This window comes from Lissotriton helveticus, chromosome 12, assembly GCF_964261635.1.
Source record: "Lissotriton helveticus chromosome 12, aLisHel1.1, whole genome shotgun sequence".
Lineage (NCBI taxonomy): Eukaryota > Metazoa > Chordata > Amphibia > Caudata > Salamandridae > Lissotriton > Lissotriton helveticus.
The window spans coordinates 43,405,483-43,422,109 of record NC_136073.1 but is presented as its reverse complement, the minus strand read 5'-3'; the positions used below and the strand labels follow the sequence as shown (position 1 = coordinate 43,422,109).

General features: G+C 49.8%; 1 protein-coding gene across 1 annotated transcript in view; it reads right to left on the bottom strand.

The window, feature by feature from the left end:
- Nucleotides 1-16,627, bottom strand: part of GIGYF1 (GRB10 interacting GYF protein 1) — a 1,662,840-nt gene that overhangs the window by 123,829 nt on the left and 1,522,384 nt on the right. Inside the window, exon 24 of the mRNA XM_078668650.1 lies at nucleotides 13,733-13,890. Coding sequence (XP_078524776.1) covers nucleotides 13,733-13,890 — 158 coding nt within the window. The remainder of the gene's footprint in view (nucleotides 1-13,732; nucleotides 13,891-16,627) is intronic.

Here is a 16,627-nt window from a genome sequence, read left to right as displayed (position 1 = left end):
CGGACATAGGACGGTGCCTTGGGGGTATGTTGGGTGGAGTGGAGGTCAGTTCTAGACAATAACCGTGTTGTATAAGTTGACTTACCCACCTGTCCGTGGTAACGCTTTCCCAGACTGGCAGGAACTGCTGGAGTCTCTCCCCGACAGGTGTTATATGGTCGGGGGGCAGTGACAAGACGTCACTGCTTGTTAGTGGCGGAGGATCTGGTATTATTTCCACGTCCTCTGCCCTTGCTGCTGTTCCCACGGTATCCACCCCTATTGTACTTGTTATAGGTGGTTTGTGTGCCCCACTTGGTGTATTGGGCTTGCTGCGACGCTTCTCTTGAGGCTCCCCTGTTACCGGAGCGACGAAAGGAAACGCCCCATAACTGCTGAGACTGCAGAGCTCCCATGGATTTCGCAGTTCGTGTCCTTTTTAATCTTTTCAAGAGTGGTGTCCACCTCCGGACCAAACAGGAAGTCAGGGTTTACTGGCTGATTGAGCAGGGTAGTTTGGATCTCCGACTTAAATCCAGAGATGCGGAGCCAGGCATACCTTCTGAGCATAACGCTAGTGTTTATGGCCCTAGCTGCTGTGTCGGCTGCATCCAACGCGCACTTAATGGACGCGTTGGAGATTAACTTCCCTTCTTGTATAAGCATTTCTGCCCCTTGCTTATAAGCATCTGGCAGGTGTTGCAGTAATTGCTCTAACGTGTCATAGTGTGCCCTGTCATATCGTGCCAGCAGGGCCTGGGTATTGGAGATTCTCCAAATATTAGCAGCTTGAGCTGCCACACGTTTTCCAGAGGCCTCTAAGATCTTGGACTCTTTGTCCGGAGGAGGAGCATCACCCGTTGTCTGAGAGTTTGCTCTTTTGCGAGCATTAGCCACCACTAAGGAGTCCAGTGGGAGTTGGCCCTTGATGTAGGTAGGATCCAATTCTTGGGTTCACCACCCTTGCTTTAGTGGGCTCTTTAAAAATGTCACTTGCATGTTTGAGCACACCTTTGAGCATAGGCAGAGTTTTTATAGACCTTTCTGATGTGGAGAAAGTATCAAAAAGAAAGTCTTCCTCCACTGGGTGAGCGTGCATATCTACGTCATGGTTATGTGCCCCCCTCAATTAGTGCGTTGAACGCAGCAGTATCTTCAGTAGGCAAAGGCTTGATAGCCTATGAAAGAGTATCAGGGGTGGTGTGTGGCTCAGCAGGGTCCACAGTGTCAGCCCACGGCTGGGACTCATCTTGATCAGTATCCATGGGATAGTTAAACTGGTCCTCATTGTCTCCTTCCTCCACATCCTCAGTGACATTTGTGGGAGAGTAGGTATAGTCCTGAGCATATGATTGCACAGGCTCATAAAGAACAGGAGAGGTGGTAGAGTCTCTTTTTCTTCAGTGGTATCCTATAATGTTCCATAGGCGCTTCAGGCCTGATCTTACGCTTGTAAATGGTGAGTCGACCCGATTCGGAGTCGATGTAGAGTTTTGACTGGTCGTCATGGGACGGTGACTGGAACACAACGTCTTCCGACCGAGGCTGAGTGGTTGCGGCAACCGACGTCGACTTGGAGGAGTCGGTAGCCTGAGTATGTTGAATAGGTTTAGGCCGTGCTGTCGGGGGTAGTCCGAACTTTATTGGCGCCGTAAGCATTGGCGCCGGACTGATCTTCTTTGATGGAGTCGGTGTCTTTGATTCGACCGACTTCGACAGCTCAGTGCGTTTGAGGTCGTGCGTCGACTCGAGCCGTTGCTGTGCAGCAGGAATGCCCCTGGGCTTGGACGCGTTAGTGTCCTTCGATCCAACTTTCGGGTCGAAGGCTTTGACCAACGGTGGCTTTTGCGTCTTCTGGGCCTCGAGTCCTTCGGAAGAGCCGCCATCTTTGGAACCGGAAGTCGACGGGAGCGTGACGTGTTTTACTGCAGACACAGGCTCAGTCGATCCGATCTGTGGTTCGACGCCCCCTTTCGATCCCGAGGGGTCGAGCGCACGTTTCGACTTGAATGTTCCGAAGTCGTCGAGCCGATGGTTGTTTTAACCAGTGTCGGTTTCGATTTGGTGTCTTTGGTTTCGATTTTCCACTGAGTGTGGTCGATCGACCGATGGCTCTTTGGAAATGTTCTTAGTCTGGCCTTGAAGCGGGACTAGAGAATGGTGTTGAAGATCTTGGCTAAGGCCTTCCGGCGATGCCTCGACCTGAGCCGTGGAAGAGTCTTTATGAGGCCCCGCTACTGCGGTTGGGCCTAGCTCCTCGCTTGAGTCGTCATCGACGGCTCCGATAGGTTGTACGTCGTCTCCTACCTCGACTAGGTCTTCAACATGGACATAGAGTTCTTCGTCCTCGTTGTAGGTGGAGTCTGGCTCCGACGCAGGATCCGAGTGCTCCGGATCCTCTTCTTGTACATGATCTTAGTCTTCATCACCGAAGATGTTCTCCGGGTCTGGCGCCGATTCCCGCACCGACTGTCGTGCAGCGCGTCGAAGACGGAGAGTTTTCTTTGACCTGAATTTCGAACAGGCCATGCAGCTGTCTTCGTCATGGTCCGGTGAGAGACATTTGTTACACACCGGGTGCACGTCGATGTGTGGATATTTAGAGTTGCAGACGGGGCAGCGCTTGAACGGAATCCGTTCCATCGTCGAGGGGCCTTTGGTGTCGAAAGGCAAAAAAGTCTTCCGAAGTCTAGTTCAAAGAACTGGAAGGTAAAAGGCACCGAACGAAAGACAATACCGACGCCCCTAAGGCCTTTGGGCCTCGAGAAAGAATAATTAGTATATATTCCGAACTTGAGTTAAGAAGTACATCCAAACCCAATGGCGGAAAAAAACAATCTGAGCATGGAGGGGATGCCCATGCGCACAGTAGTCCAGGGGAGGAGCCACCTATCTCGTGATACTTCGAAGACTCTTCCAGGACAACAATGTGCAATCATCCGGACCCAACACTAGGCGGCGATCTATGCATAGACATAAATTCAGCAGCCCACATGCCTCGAACATTAGCGTTATACTCTGCAGTTGGAAGTGTTAAATTCAACAAGTCTGCAGCCTTTCTTATGACCAAGTGATAAGGTGTCACATCCTTAGAAGGGGCGTCAGAAATTGCGGCCAAATCCCAATCAGGGGACAGTTCAAGACCACTAGCCTCTCTCATATCATCGAAAAGATCCTCTGAATCCTGTAGCTCACCCTCTTCCATTTCTGCTTCACGATACCTCTGCTCTTCCAGAAGTCTCTGTGCCTCACGCCTCGACCACTCCTTCATGAATGAAGTCGACGGATCCGGAATCGACTCCGTCGGGGTCGGGGCCAGCGTCGAGCCCGAAGCCGGAGGGACCAGACCGCTGAACACGAGGTCAGATCGGATTCGGCATCGGGGGTGTTGGCGTCGAAGGCTTCGGCGGCGCCGAGTAAAGCCAAGGCGGCGTCAGAGCCGGCATAAATGGCATAAAAGGCGCAGGAGCTTAAGACTGGAGGATACCCCAGATTGTATGCTAATGGACCCGTGGGACCAACCGGTGCACCAGAGGGGTACATAGCTCTTGAATATACTCCATACATAGCATTCAGGAACTGAGTAGGGTCCTGACCTGGAGCAGGAAAAGCTGGATAAGAGCCTACAGGATGCTCTCGAGGGAGCGGAGTCTTCTCGACTTCGACCTCAACCTCAGGCTGGTGCACCGGGGTCAACAAACCCACAGGCAACGGAGCCTCCTCATCTCCTCCACCTTCTTCATCTCCCTCACCCTCCTGGTCAGAAGAATGAGTCGGAGCCGGAGAAGGATTCGACATCGGCTTCGGTGAATGAACAGGCGAATTCACAGGCGACGCCTCACCTTCGGAGACTTGAACTTCCAGAGTCGGAGCCTCCACTTCTTTGCAAAGTAACTTCGCCTGTGACTTCGGTCTCGAGCTCGAGTCCTTCCCAGAATGATGACGAGACTCATGAGATCTCTTCTTGTGCTTCTTCCTCAATTACTTCGAAGCATGCACCAAAGACGACCTCGGACGCGACTTTGAGCGAGACCTCGACCTCTGACGAAGAGTCCGTGATCTCGACCTCTTCTTGTCCTTCCTGCTCTTCAACTTTGCAACAAGGAGTTTCGCCTCCCTCTCACGGAGAGCCTTAGGATTCATTTTCTTGCAGGATGAACATTCCTCGACGTCATGGTCCGAACTCAAACACCAGACGCAGCACTCGTGCGGATCCGTCATTGACATCATCTTGCCGCACTCTCTGCATGGCTTGAATCCAGTCTTCTTCGTGGACCTTTCGACACAAAGGAGCAAAAGGACACCAAAATGAAACAAACAGTAACAAAGTTACCAACAGCTACAGAGGATCCCTAGAAACCGTTAGCGTCGACGAAGCGGAAAAAAGGGAACTGTTGTCATCACGCCGGCGTGGGCCAATTATGGGGTCGGTGACGTCAGCGGAGTCGCGAACGGTGTCGTGCATCTGTGACGTCGTCCACGTTGGCGCGAAGCTACAAAAAGAATTTCCGAATGTTGCTGACGCAAGGGGATATTCACAAGGTGGGTAATCCACTGGCAGATGTATCCATCAGAAAGGTGCTTCTCTCCTGATCACAGGTGAGTAACTCGGAATTCGTTATTCGGCTGATTTTAGATGAATATTTTAAAGGTTCAAAACTCCACAGTAATAAGATTTTTCAAGTGAAACCAGTCAATGTTATCCTATGGAAGGAAAATGAGTTATCGGCTTTTAGGCAAGTACTCGACTGGTAGAGTTAAGGTTCTGGGCATAGACTCAGGGGTCTGCCAGGGTCGGAAAAGTACAGTAGTTACACCCTCAGTGGCACAGGGGCAGCTGGGTGCAGAGAGAGTAGGCCCAATGCAATCCTATTGAGGGTAGGGGGCCTTTGGTTGGTGGCTGCAAGGGAGCAGAGCTCCTGGTCACTTACAAGTGGGGAAGTAGAGTAGTGTCGTAGTTGCACTTCCAGCGGCACTCTGGCAGCTGGGTGCAGGGTGCTTTTGAGCCGTCGGGGGCTCAATGTTATCCAATGGGAAAGTTAAAAAGTGAACCAAGGTTCCAGGGCTCGGGTACGGAGATTCTTCAGGTGCGACCACCCCTTCGAGAGGTAAGTTGGGATCTTGGGCACTGGACTCCGTGTCACAGTCCCCGGGGGGACGTCCTCGTGGTCTTGGGTCGCACACGCCGGGCTTGGCGGGTGCAGAGTGTGCTGGATTCGCGGTTCCTGGCTGGCACCAGGGGTATTGCTGTCTGAGCAGAACCACTGCTCGTGGGAGTCCCAGTCTTTTGGAAGGTTCAAGGTAGGCAGGTCCTCCGGGGTTTTCAAGGTTGCTGTCCGCGGGAGACGCCGGATTTTCGCAGGAGCAGGTTCAAGGATCAACAGGCCTGTAGCGTTCTGGGGCCAAGTCAGTTGGTGCCGTCCTCTTGTTAGCAGCTGCACTGCAGGTCTTCTAGTTTCTTCTTCTTGTTCTTGTTTCAATCGGGGTCTGAGGAAGGATGGTTCAGGGTGCCCCTAAATACAAAATGTAGGGGTGTTACAGGAAGGGGAAGGGCAGGGACAAATGGGTCCCTGTCTTGGGGTGAGTACACCCCCTAGCTTGCTCCTCTCCTGGGGGAGGGGGGCAAGAGCCTAACTGTGATTGGGCAGGGCTCCCCATCTTCAACATGGCTGGAGCCCGGAGTTGTGCTGCACCTCGCCTCTCCCACCTGAGGGGTGGGGTTGGCAGAGGCTGGCACACGCCCTTCCCTCACTTAGGGTTTCCCGCCGTTCTTACCGCCAGAGTGGGGGGTCAGAACCGGTGGGGTCCAGTTGCTGAGTATAGCAAGTGGCCTGGAGAAGCTCACAAAGGCGGTATGCCTTGAAGCTTCCCCTGCCCATCCTGGGGGAGGACGCTTGGCACCTTGTCCCAGGATGTACATTGTTTCAGGCCCCCAAGAGCATCAGGCTCTCGACCCAGGGGTCCAGAACCATGTCTGGTGGTGGCAGCCTCGTTATTCACGCAGCCAGGACACTAGGAGTTGGTTAGGTTTCAGGGGGCATCTCTAAGATGCCCTCTGTCGTGCATATTACATTAAATCCCATACTGGCATCAGTGCAGGTTTAATGTGCTGAGAAGTTTGATCTCAAACTTCCCAGTCTTCAGTGAAGCCATCATGGTGCTGTGGAGTTTGTAATGCCAACCTCCCAACACCATATACTCTTAATGGCAGCACTGCACTGACAGTGCCCAGGAATGGCCCTGGGTACTGTAGGGGCACAGGGCTCATGTACCCGTGCCCACACCACTGGCATAGGGCACCCAGCTAGAGGGGTTACCGACAAATGCCAGGGCAGTGAGCTTGTGGGAACAGCACACAGGGATGTGTGCCATGTCGACTCTTTCTTTGGTTCTGTACTTAGACACTCAGCCTGCAAAAGCAGTGTGTGGGTGTCGGGGTACAAGGCCCCTAAGGGTGGCACAATAAGTGCTGCAGCCCTTAGGGGTCTTCTATGGTCACAATGCCCATGCTACCTAGGGTACCATTTACTAGGGGCTCACAGGTGGCCAAAGATGCCAATTGGGTTTTGTAGGAGAGTGGGGTCTGCAATCCTATGGTCACCCCAGATTTTTGCTTTTTGCTTCACTGGTTTACGACTTTCCCTGGCTGTGGGCCTGCTAATCAGACCCACAGCCTAGCTGTTCTCTCTCTAAATTGACATCCATGTACTTTAGGTGCATTTACCAATTGGTACTGGGCCACCTTATCAGTCCCTGTAACAGTGTACCTTAGTTATCCAGGGCATAGGTGTACCCAGGGCCTACCAGGGGCTGAAGCATGTATTATGCCACCCCTGGCTGGCCATCTAAAACTGACAACTGGCTGCATGGCAGCTGGGGCAAGGTGGTGTAATCACCCTTAGCTGTAAATATAGTATACCTATATCTAACCCTAAAATGGACACATATATTCCTATCAGTCACCCCTATGGAAGGCCTCATCAATCCTGAAGGCAGAGTGCTTGGAATTATGTGAGATGGTGCTCTGGCATGAGCTGAGCCCGTTTGCAGCTTTCGGAACCAAGTCCTTTAGCTGTTTCCATGATAACACTATACCATATACTCTTAAGTGCAATATCAACCTCGCGGTTAAATGCTAACTCTGGTATAACATTATCAAAACATGTCGAGTAAGGTGTCATACGAATTGGAATACTACCCCCTCGCCAATTCTGGCGACGGGGGTAGCATTCCACCCTTCTAGAGGGACACGACATGTATGTAACTGTGAACCCCGGTTAAAGTTAACTCGAGCCTTGGCATCACAAGATGGATGCTGCCACCACAGACACAAGTCTGACCTCCTGCTGCTGGGAGTCCTTCCAGCGAGGGCGGCTTGTGTAGGAGAGTAGGGTCTGCAATCCTATGATCACCCAGATTTTTGCTTCACTGGTTTCCCTGGCTGTGGGCCTGCCAATCAGACCCACAGCCTAGCTGTTCTCTCTACTCCAAATTGTACCCAGGTACCGAATTGGCACTGGGCCCTCTCCAAGTTCCTGTACCCAGGGCTGAGGTGCACCCAGAAGTCTCCCAGGGGCTGCAGCATGTATTATGCCACCCCTGGGTTGACTAACTAAACCAGACACAACTGGTTGCTTGACAGCTGGGGCAAGGTGGTGTAATCACCCTTTGCTTTAGATATAGTATCCCTATATCTAAACCTACAATGGACACCTATATATTCCTATCAGTCACTCCTATGGCAGGCCTTAACAATCCTGAAGGCAGAGTGCATGGAATAAGGTGAAATGGTGCTCTGGCATGAGCTGAGCCCGTTTGCAGCTTGCGGAACCAAGTCCTAATAGCTGTTCCATGATAACGCATACCATATACTCTTAAGTGCATTATAATCCTCGCGGTTATATGCCAACTCTGGTATCGCTTTATCAAAACATGTCGAGTAAGGTGTCATACGAATTGGAATACTAACCCCTCGCCAATTCTGGCGACGGGGTTAGCATTCCACCCTTCTAGAGGGACACGACATGTATGTAACCTGTAACCCCGGTTAAAGTCAGACATAGCCTCAGCTCCACAAGATGGATGCTGCCACCGAGACACAAGTCTGCCCTCCTGCTGCTGGGAGTCCTCCCAGCACAGGAGGCAAGGACAAAGGGTTTCCTGCCAGGGGCGGTGCCAGCACCGTCCCAGACAGGATTTTGTGTATCCTAGGTAGGCAGGGCTTTAGAGGAAGGTGACTGCAAGTGGCACCCCGGTGCTCACTGTGCATAGGCCGGCTTGAACCAGTTCCAGGGGCACTCCAGCCCCTGATCTGGGGAAAGCCCGCCAAAGGAGAGGGGTGTAACCACCCCCCTCCTAGTCCCACCCATAGGGCAGGAATTAGTCGCGTGCCAGCCCCCTTTTGCAGGATAAAGGTAGGAGCAGGCCCCCTTCCAGATTAGATCATCTTTGAATCCTGAACCGACTTTCCACGAAAGGAACTCAAGACTCTTCCTAAGATTTCTCCCTTGTGACTAAGGAGTAGTCACCCTGCAGCAGCAGGCACCAACCAAGCATTGCGGTCTGCTCTAAGTCTCCTCACCGGATCAAGACTGCCCAGCTCGACGAGAACCGGCTTCCCTGGCACCTCTGACCTCTACCTGCATCATCAGCCCAGCTGTGATTCGTGGGTGTGACGAGACCTCGAGGGACCGGCCATCTTCCAAGACTGCACGACGCTTGACCAGCACGACTCCCGAGTGACCCTAGACCGAGTGCTTTGGGGTAAGAGAAGCCCCAACCCTGAGCAGCTCCAGCACCGAAGTTCAGCTCCCCTGCATCCACGAGATCTGCGTGGGGCCCTTCTGCTCTTTGCTGCTCACCGCGTTGTCAGGTCACTTGCCCGTTGGCTAGTGGCCCTAATGACGACGAACTTCGACGACAACACCGCTGGTCTGGTTGCTCCAGACTGGCCCTTGCTCCCCTCCAACCGAGGAGCACCCTGGACCCTCCTGGTCCACTCCAGATGCCATTTTAAGTCCACCGCGTGGGCTTGCATTTGCCAAGACTTGTTGCCCAAATCCTGGGTCCAGCGACGTCGACAGCAGATATCTTCGTGGGACAGCTCGCACCTCCATCCTGGTCGCCGACAACGCCTCCTGGTCCGAGAGACTGCAGAGCCCAGCAGCGCCCACTCACCTGGCTGAGGTGACTTCACCCGGTGCTACTCTGGTGCCCACCTAAATCACTGGCTAGTGATTCAGAACTTGGTCCCCTCTGCTTACAGGTCTTCTTCCCGATCCAGGCTTGGATCCCCAAGAACTTCTTCACTGGTCGCCTGCCAGCAACTTCTTTCTTCAGGCTCCTGGTCCATCAACGAAGAAACCCGACGACATTTGAACCCTATGCAGCCGCAGCCCCTGGGCTAGGTAAACCGAGTACTCCGGTGCTCCAGCGTAGACCAACTCTCTAAGTGTCTAGATCCACTTTCGTTTTTGACCTACCTAGTCGGGTTCGCCCGTAAACACTAACTTTGCTTTTACTAGCCTCCATAGACTTTTTCCCGCCTTACGCGTGAGAGTTCCCACTCTGCACACGACGTCCCTAGGCCTCCCACTTGCAATCTAAAGGTTCAGGGGATTAGCCCTAGCGATTCTAAAGCCTATGAGAATAGTACTTACCTGCTAGTAATTTCGCATTCCACTTGTTTAGTATATGGTTTTTCGTGCCCCTCGGGCATTTGTGTAAATTGTGCGACTTAAAGTATTTTCTTAAGAGTTTTGTTGTGTGCTTAGCTCCCTGACTCAAAGAGTTCAGGGTAGACTTGTTATAAATAAATATCTGTTTATTTTCACAACAACTTGTGTGGTGTCCTTTCACTTGGTGTTCAAGGGGTAAATGTGATGGTAAAACAGCTGGCTTAACACGCCCTCTAGAGTTTAGCCTAAAGACTGCACGTGTCCATGCTACTAGGATAGCTGGTCTATCAGGTTGACTTACAACCAGACATCAATAAGGGTTGTTTGGACATACAAAGTGTTCACTAGAATAGTGAACATTAAATATCAGGCCAACTTCTCACAGCTTGGACAAAGGGTTTCCTGCCTTGGGAGGTGCTAGCACCACCCCAGACAGGATTGTGTGTATTGGGTAGGATAGGCCTGAAAGGAATGAGACATGCCTGGTGCACACAAGGTGCCCTGTGCATACACCGGTTCAAACCAGTTGCTGGGGCACTCCAGCCCCAGCTCTGGCAGGAAACCTGACAAAGGATAGGGGGTGTAACCACCCCCCTTCCTGGGCCCACCCAGGGGAGGGACCTAGTCAGTAGTGCAGCCCCCTTTAGCAGGATAAAGGTAGGAGCTGGTCCCATTCCAAATTCGATTAATCCTGAACTACTCTACAAGAAGAAACTCTGGACTTCGACGTTCTGCTCCACAGAAGACTGAAGAAATCTCCCTTGTGGGCAAGGAGTGTCCACCCTGCAACTGCAGGCACCATCAAGCGTCCAGCGGCTTCCCTTTGTCGTCTTCCTTCCAGGATCCAGACTTCAGAGCCCGACGAGACCCGGATTCCCAGACCTCTCCGACCTCAACCTACATCTGCAGCACAGCTGAGATCCGTGGGTGCGACGAGACACGTGGGACCGGCCATCTTGAAAGAAACTGCACTTCGCTTCCAGCACGACTCCCGAGGTGAACTCGACCAAGTGCTTTGGGGACTGAAGCCCCAGCCCCGAGCAGCCCCTGCACCGAAGATCAGCCCTCCAGCATCCACAAGATCTGCGTGGGGCCCTTCTGCTTGTCTGCTGCTCGACGCATTGTCTGGTCACTTTCCGGCTGGCTAGTGGCCTCCTAGACGACGAACTTCAAAATCTTTGCTGCTGGTCTGGTTGCTCCAGACTGGCCCTTGCTCCCTTCCAAAAGAGGGGCACCGCGGACTCTCCTAGTCCGCACCAGACGTATTTTCCACTCACCGCGTGGGTTGCCTTTGCCAAGGCCTGTTGACTCCAATTCCGGATCTGACACCGCCGACAGCGAGAGCCTGCGTGGGACAGCTCGTGCCTCCATCCTGGTCGTCGAAGACACCTCCTGGTCTACGTGGCTGCAGAGTCAAGCGTCCACTCTTCACCTGATCGCCACGACAGCACCTAGTTCCTTCCTGGTTCCACACCGGTCACTGGCTAGTGACTTTGAACACTGTCCCCTCTGCTTTCAGGTCCTCTTCTTCACCGATCCACCCTTGGATCGCACCGGACATCTTCCTCCTGATCGCCTGCAGCATCTTTTCTTTCAGGCTCTATTGACTTCAACGCGAGAACCCGACACACTTTGGCACCTATGCATGTGCAGCCCGTGGGTGAGGTAACAAGAGCATTTCGGTGCTCAAGGGTAGTTTAACTGTCCTAGTGTCCAGTTCCACAGTCGTTTTAGTTCTACCTAGTCAGGATTGTCCATACTCACCTTTAACTTGAACTGTACTGTCCATAGACGTTGTTACGCATCTCGCGTTTGAGTTCACACTCTGCACACGTATCCCTTGGGCCTCCTATTACTTACCTAAGGTGAAGATAGCGTAGTCCTAGCGAACCTCCAGCCTCTGGACAGCTCCATTCTGTTTATCGACTTTCACATTCCACTTACTTAGTATATGGTTTGTCATGCCTCTAGGGCACCATTGTAATTTCGTGCAACTTGTTGTATTTTTTTCGTAAGAGATTGTCATGTGCTTAGCCCTCTGACCTCAAAGAGTTCAGAGGTGTTGTTATTAATAAATATACTGTTTATTTTCATAACAACCTGTGTGGTGTCCTTTCATCTGGTATTCAAGGGGTTAGATTGTGGTAAAACAGCTGGCTTCACATGCGAAAAGAGTTTAGCCTAAGACTGCTTTGTCCATGCTACCATTAGGATAGCTGGTCTATAAGGTTGACTTACAACCAATCACCATAAGGGTTGTTTGGACTGATACAAGGTGATCACTAGAATTAGTGAGCATCATATATCAGGCCAACTTCTCACAGGTTTTAGTTTAAACACAGTTTTAGGGAAGGAATAAAGGCCCTGTGGAACCTGGTTGGCAGGAGCCCAGGGCACACTCAGTCAAAGCACATCAGCAGTTCAGCAAAAAGTGGGGGCATACCAATGCAATAAAGATGGCACTATCTCACAGGGATCTACAGCCTTTGCTGCGCACCATGCCACAAATGTGTTCCATCTACAGGTGTATATCGTCTTAGTGAAGGGAGACCTGGCTACCAAGATATCATCACAGACTTCGGGAGGCAGGTCAAACGACATCAACTGCTGCTGCTCTATCTCCACGCAAGGAGGTGGAGGCTGGACAGGTTCGGGTGGAGGACTGTCTCCTTCCGAAACCGAAGGAACGGTGTTTAACCGAAGCGCAACGATAGACCTCCGAACCAGATGGTGGAAAAGAATAAACCAATGGAGTAGATGCCCATACGCACTATCACCGAAAGGAGGAGTCCCCTACCTCGTGACTGGAAAGACTTCTTCGAAGAAAAACAAACTGCCAACCTCCGGACCCAACACTAGATGGCGATCTAGGCACAGCATATGATCTACAGCTCATATGCCTCGAACAGTACGTTCGGCACTCGGCCGAGTCACGGAGCAGCCTCTGCCCAAGTCAATCGGGTAAGAGCCAATTTAAAATGAGGGGCTTTAGTTTAAAAAGCATAACAAATTAATTCACAGTAAATATATATACAGTGAACATGTAGTGACTATCTCTGTTCCAATAGAAGGTAATCAACTTTGAACATGAACAGTGTGCATGTTAATACTTGCACCTTCTATGCTGCTTTTTTCCTAAAACAATTTTTGGGGGAGAGGAGATGGGAGTGCAAATGGAAGGGTCTGCTTCTCTGTTTGCTCATTCACGCTCCTACTGTGCAGAATTGCCTCACATCTTTTAACTTCCTACTTGCATGGATTAATTCAAAAACTTTCACTGTGCAATGACGCATTTTCTTACAAACTCAGGTCTAATGTGGCAAAGGAAGATAAAACAGGCACACTAAGTATAGTTCATTTGCACCTTTCTTTCTTCCATAGAAAAGGCACTTCACAAACCGTGAACACAGTGTTGAACATTTACCAGAAAAGCCTGAAAATGGCGCAGGAAATTCACAAGAAAATACAGACTAAGTGACGTTAAATCCAAAGCACTGACAAAATGCTCTCAAAAAAGTAACACAGCTATGTCAGTGGTATGGCCACATCCTCACCAGAGCCAGGAAAATAAACACTAAGGCTGTGGAGCAAATGGCAGTATAAGGCATGATGAGAAAGCAGTGGTGCTCCCCTAAAAGAGCAGTGTATCTAATGACTGCTGCCTTACTTCTCTTTATTTCTGCTGGTTTTAGTTTTTTCACAAGGACAGCAAAATTAGGGCTCATAATGCCAAGTAATCTTATGTGTGTTTTAATTGGATAGAAAACATTCATGATTTCGGAATAAGTGTTTTAATTGGATAGAAAACATTCATGATTTCGGATTAAATTAACATTAGATCGACTTTGCACATTTTTCTGCATTAAAAATTCCAATTTGTGCCCATTAAATATGTTTTTATGTGCTGCAAACTTATTCTATGGTACCTACAAGTAGGTAACAATGTTCACCTATTTATGATCTACGAAGCAGAAATCCATTTAACACAAAGGACACTACGGGGGGGGGGAAGGACATTCAATAGATTCAATAAATACACATCTTGCAACAGCTCTCCGCCCTTTCCTTCCACATACCTGCTGTCGTTGCTGGTTGGCTTTCTGTTTGGCACGGCGTTCTAAGAACTGCTTGGCAAACTCTTTGGCTTCAAGGGTGTCCCCCAAGTAGGATCTGATGTAGTCATGCACATCATATGGCGATTCTACCTCTTTTAGGAATGAGACAAAAGTTGCCGCTGGAAAGATGAAGGGAAATAAGATCAAACCATGTGGACTAGAAATTGTCACAAAAAACATAAGGATTATGTTACTTACCTAGTAAGCATCTGTTCTTGGCATTTAGAGCTGTAGATTCACATGCTTTGCATAGTCTTACCATCTAGTGTTGGGTCCAGATGTTTACAAGTTGTTTTTGTTCAAAGAAGTATTTTCCAGTCACAAGGTAAGGTGGTGATTCCTGACTGTGATATTGCTTTCCAGCAAGAGGGTGAGAATGGAGTAAATAAATGTAGTATAGAGACGGCCATAGGTGTTCGAAGGGAGGGCGCTTGTGAATCTAAAGTTCTACGTGCCAAGAACAGATGCTTACAGGGTAACAATCCGTTCCAGGCATGTGTGCTGTAGATACACATGCTTTGCATAGACTTTATAGCAGTACTCTCCCAAAGCGGTTGCAGTTTGAAAGAGGTTTCTTAGGACTGCCTGTCTTTCTTAGCTTGTTGCAGATAAGGACCTTACAAGTGTAAAGTGGTGACCATGAGCACACCTGTGTGCGAGATGCACTTGTTCAAATAATAATCGTACGTAAATCGAAGGTTAGAACAGCAAAGTTTTAAACACTTTGTGAACAGTAAAGTACTCCAAAATTGGATTGTGGCATCAATGATAGTGAAAACTGAAGCAATCCAAAGTCAGTAATGTTGTAGTTCAAAACCATGAACATCATATTCATTTTCATATCCCACGTTGCCCAGAGTATTAACATTCATTGTTTCATGTTTCGGGCCCTGTACATACTTTACATATATTTCCTTTTGCTTACATTTATAGACACACGAACCCCCTGACGAAGAGCCAGTGTGGCTCGAAATGCATCGGGGACTTCAGTGAAATTCTTGTAATTTTCCTACTGTTATACCATTGATGTTCATGGTTTTGAACTACAACATTACTGACTTTGAATTGCTTCAGTTTTCACGATCATTGATGCCACAATCCAATTTTGGAGTACTGTACTGTTCACAAAGTGATTAAAACTTTGTTATTCTAACCTTCGATTTACGTACGATTATTATTTGAACAAGTGCATCTCGCACACAGGTGTGCTCATGGTCACCACCTAACACTTGTAAAGTCCTTATCTGCTTCATTCCTTCAGCACCTCATGGACAAGAGGTGAACACCCTGAGCACCCTCACCTTCATGCCACCTGCATTAATAGACTTGTGATTACCTTTGTTTAATTTACTACAATCGAGGAGTGCAGCGAACATCTCTTATCGCTTCTATATTACTTAGCTTGTTGACATGCTAATACATCCACACAATAGTGTTTAGTAAATGTGTGTGGTGTACACTATGTAGGTGTTTTACAAATGGCAGCTATAGGAATGTTACCTAAAAAGGCGATAGATGCTCCTATCTTACGTGTAGAATAATACTTTTCTAATATTACAGTTGAATGCATTTGAACTTACATACAGGTACGTAAAATAATCAGAAACACTTTAAATTACTTTTCAGTTACGTTGCAATTACTTTGTGAAGGCTTTCTAAGTTACTTTTCAGATTACTTTTTCTACTCGGTATAATATACCTAAAAATAACACTGGGACATTTGTTAGATAAAAGGTAAGTCAGTTTTTGTAAATACACAGTTTCTTAGGTTCACATACAATTTTCAACTCCGCACTTGGAACTTTTTTTTTTTTTTTTTACAGAAAAGCAGTCAATGCAATCTTATGGAAGGAAATGAAGTTATCGGTTAAGAGGCAAGTACTTGGTTGTGGGAGTCGGGTTTCTGGGGTTAGAACCAGGGTTCCTTGGGGGTCAATGATGCACTCAAAGAACACCCTCAGCTGCATTACGGTGGCCGGATGCAGGGTGCTGTTGCCCAATGCTATCCAATAGGGGGTAGGGAGCCTCTGGTTGGTAGCAGTTCACTGGCACGCCACTTGAATGCGGGAGCAAAGCTCCTAGGATTTAGGTCAGGGCAAAAGGGGATCCGAGATAGCACACACAGTGCACCCACAGCAGCACTGGGGCGGCCGGGTGCAGGGTGCTGGATAGCCGGCCGGAGCCCTGCTGTTTTCAATGGGGAAGCTCTGGTCAGAACAAACACTGCAGGCTCGGGCACGAAGATCTTCTGTAAACGAACACCGGTTGGAGAGGTAGGACACAGTCATTTGGGCCACCCAAGGCCATGTGGCGCCGGGTGCGAATGTGTTTTGGAGTTGGGTTTTCCTTACCAGCTCCTGTCGCGTTTGGGAGGGGGGGGAAGAGATCCCCCAGAAAGGGGCTGCAGCCGTCGTCGGGAGAATTGAGGTAGGTCAGGACCTCCTCGTGTTGTTGGGCCACTCGAATTTAGGCCGTGGGTGTCTGGTGCAGACCTGCGGATTTGGCCGGAGCCAGAGTCTGTTGGTGAGCAAATCTGGTGCTCATGGGAGACAAAGTCTGTGAGAAAGGGCCATCTTTCTTGCCTTGGTATGCCCCCACTTTTTTCTGAACTGCTCATGTGCTTTGACTGAGTGTGCCCTGGGTTCCTGCCAACCAGGTACCCAGGGGGCCTGTGTTCCTTCCCTAAAACGGTGTTGAAACTAAAACCTCATTGGCATCTCTGGCCACCTATCAGCTCCTAGTAAATAGTACCCTAGGTACCCAGGGCATGGTGACCAGAGAAGACCAATGAGGACTGTAGCACTTATTGTGCCACCCTCAGGGGCCCTGTACTCTGACACCCACACACTGCCTTTA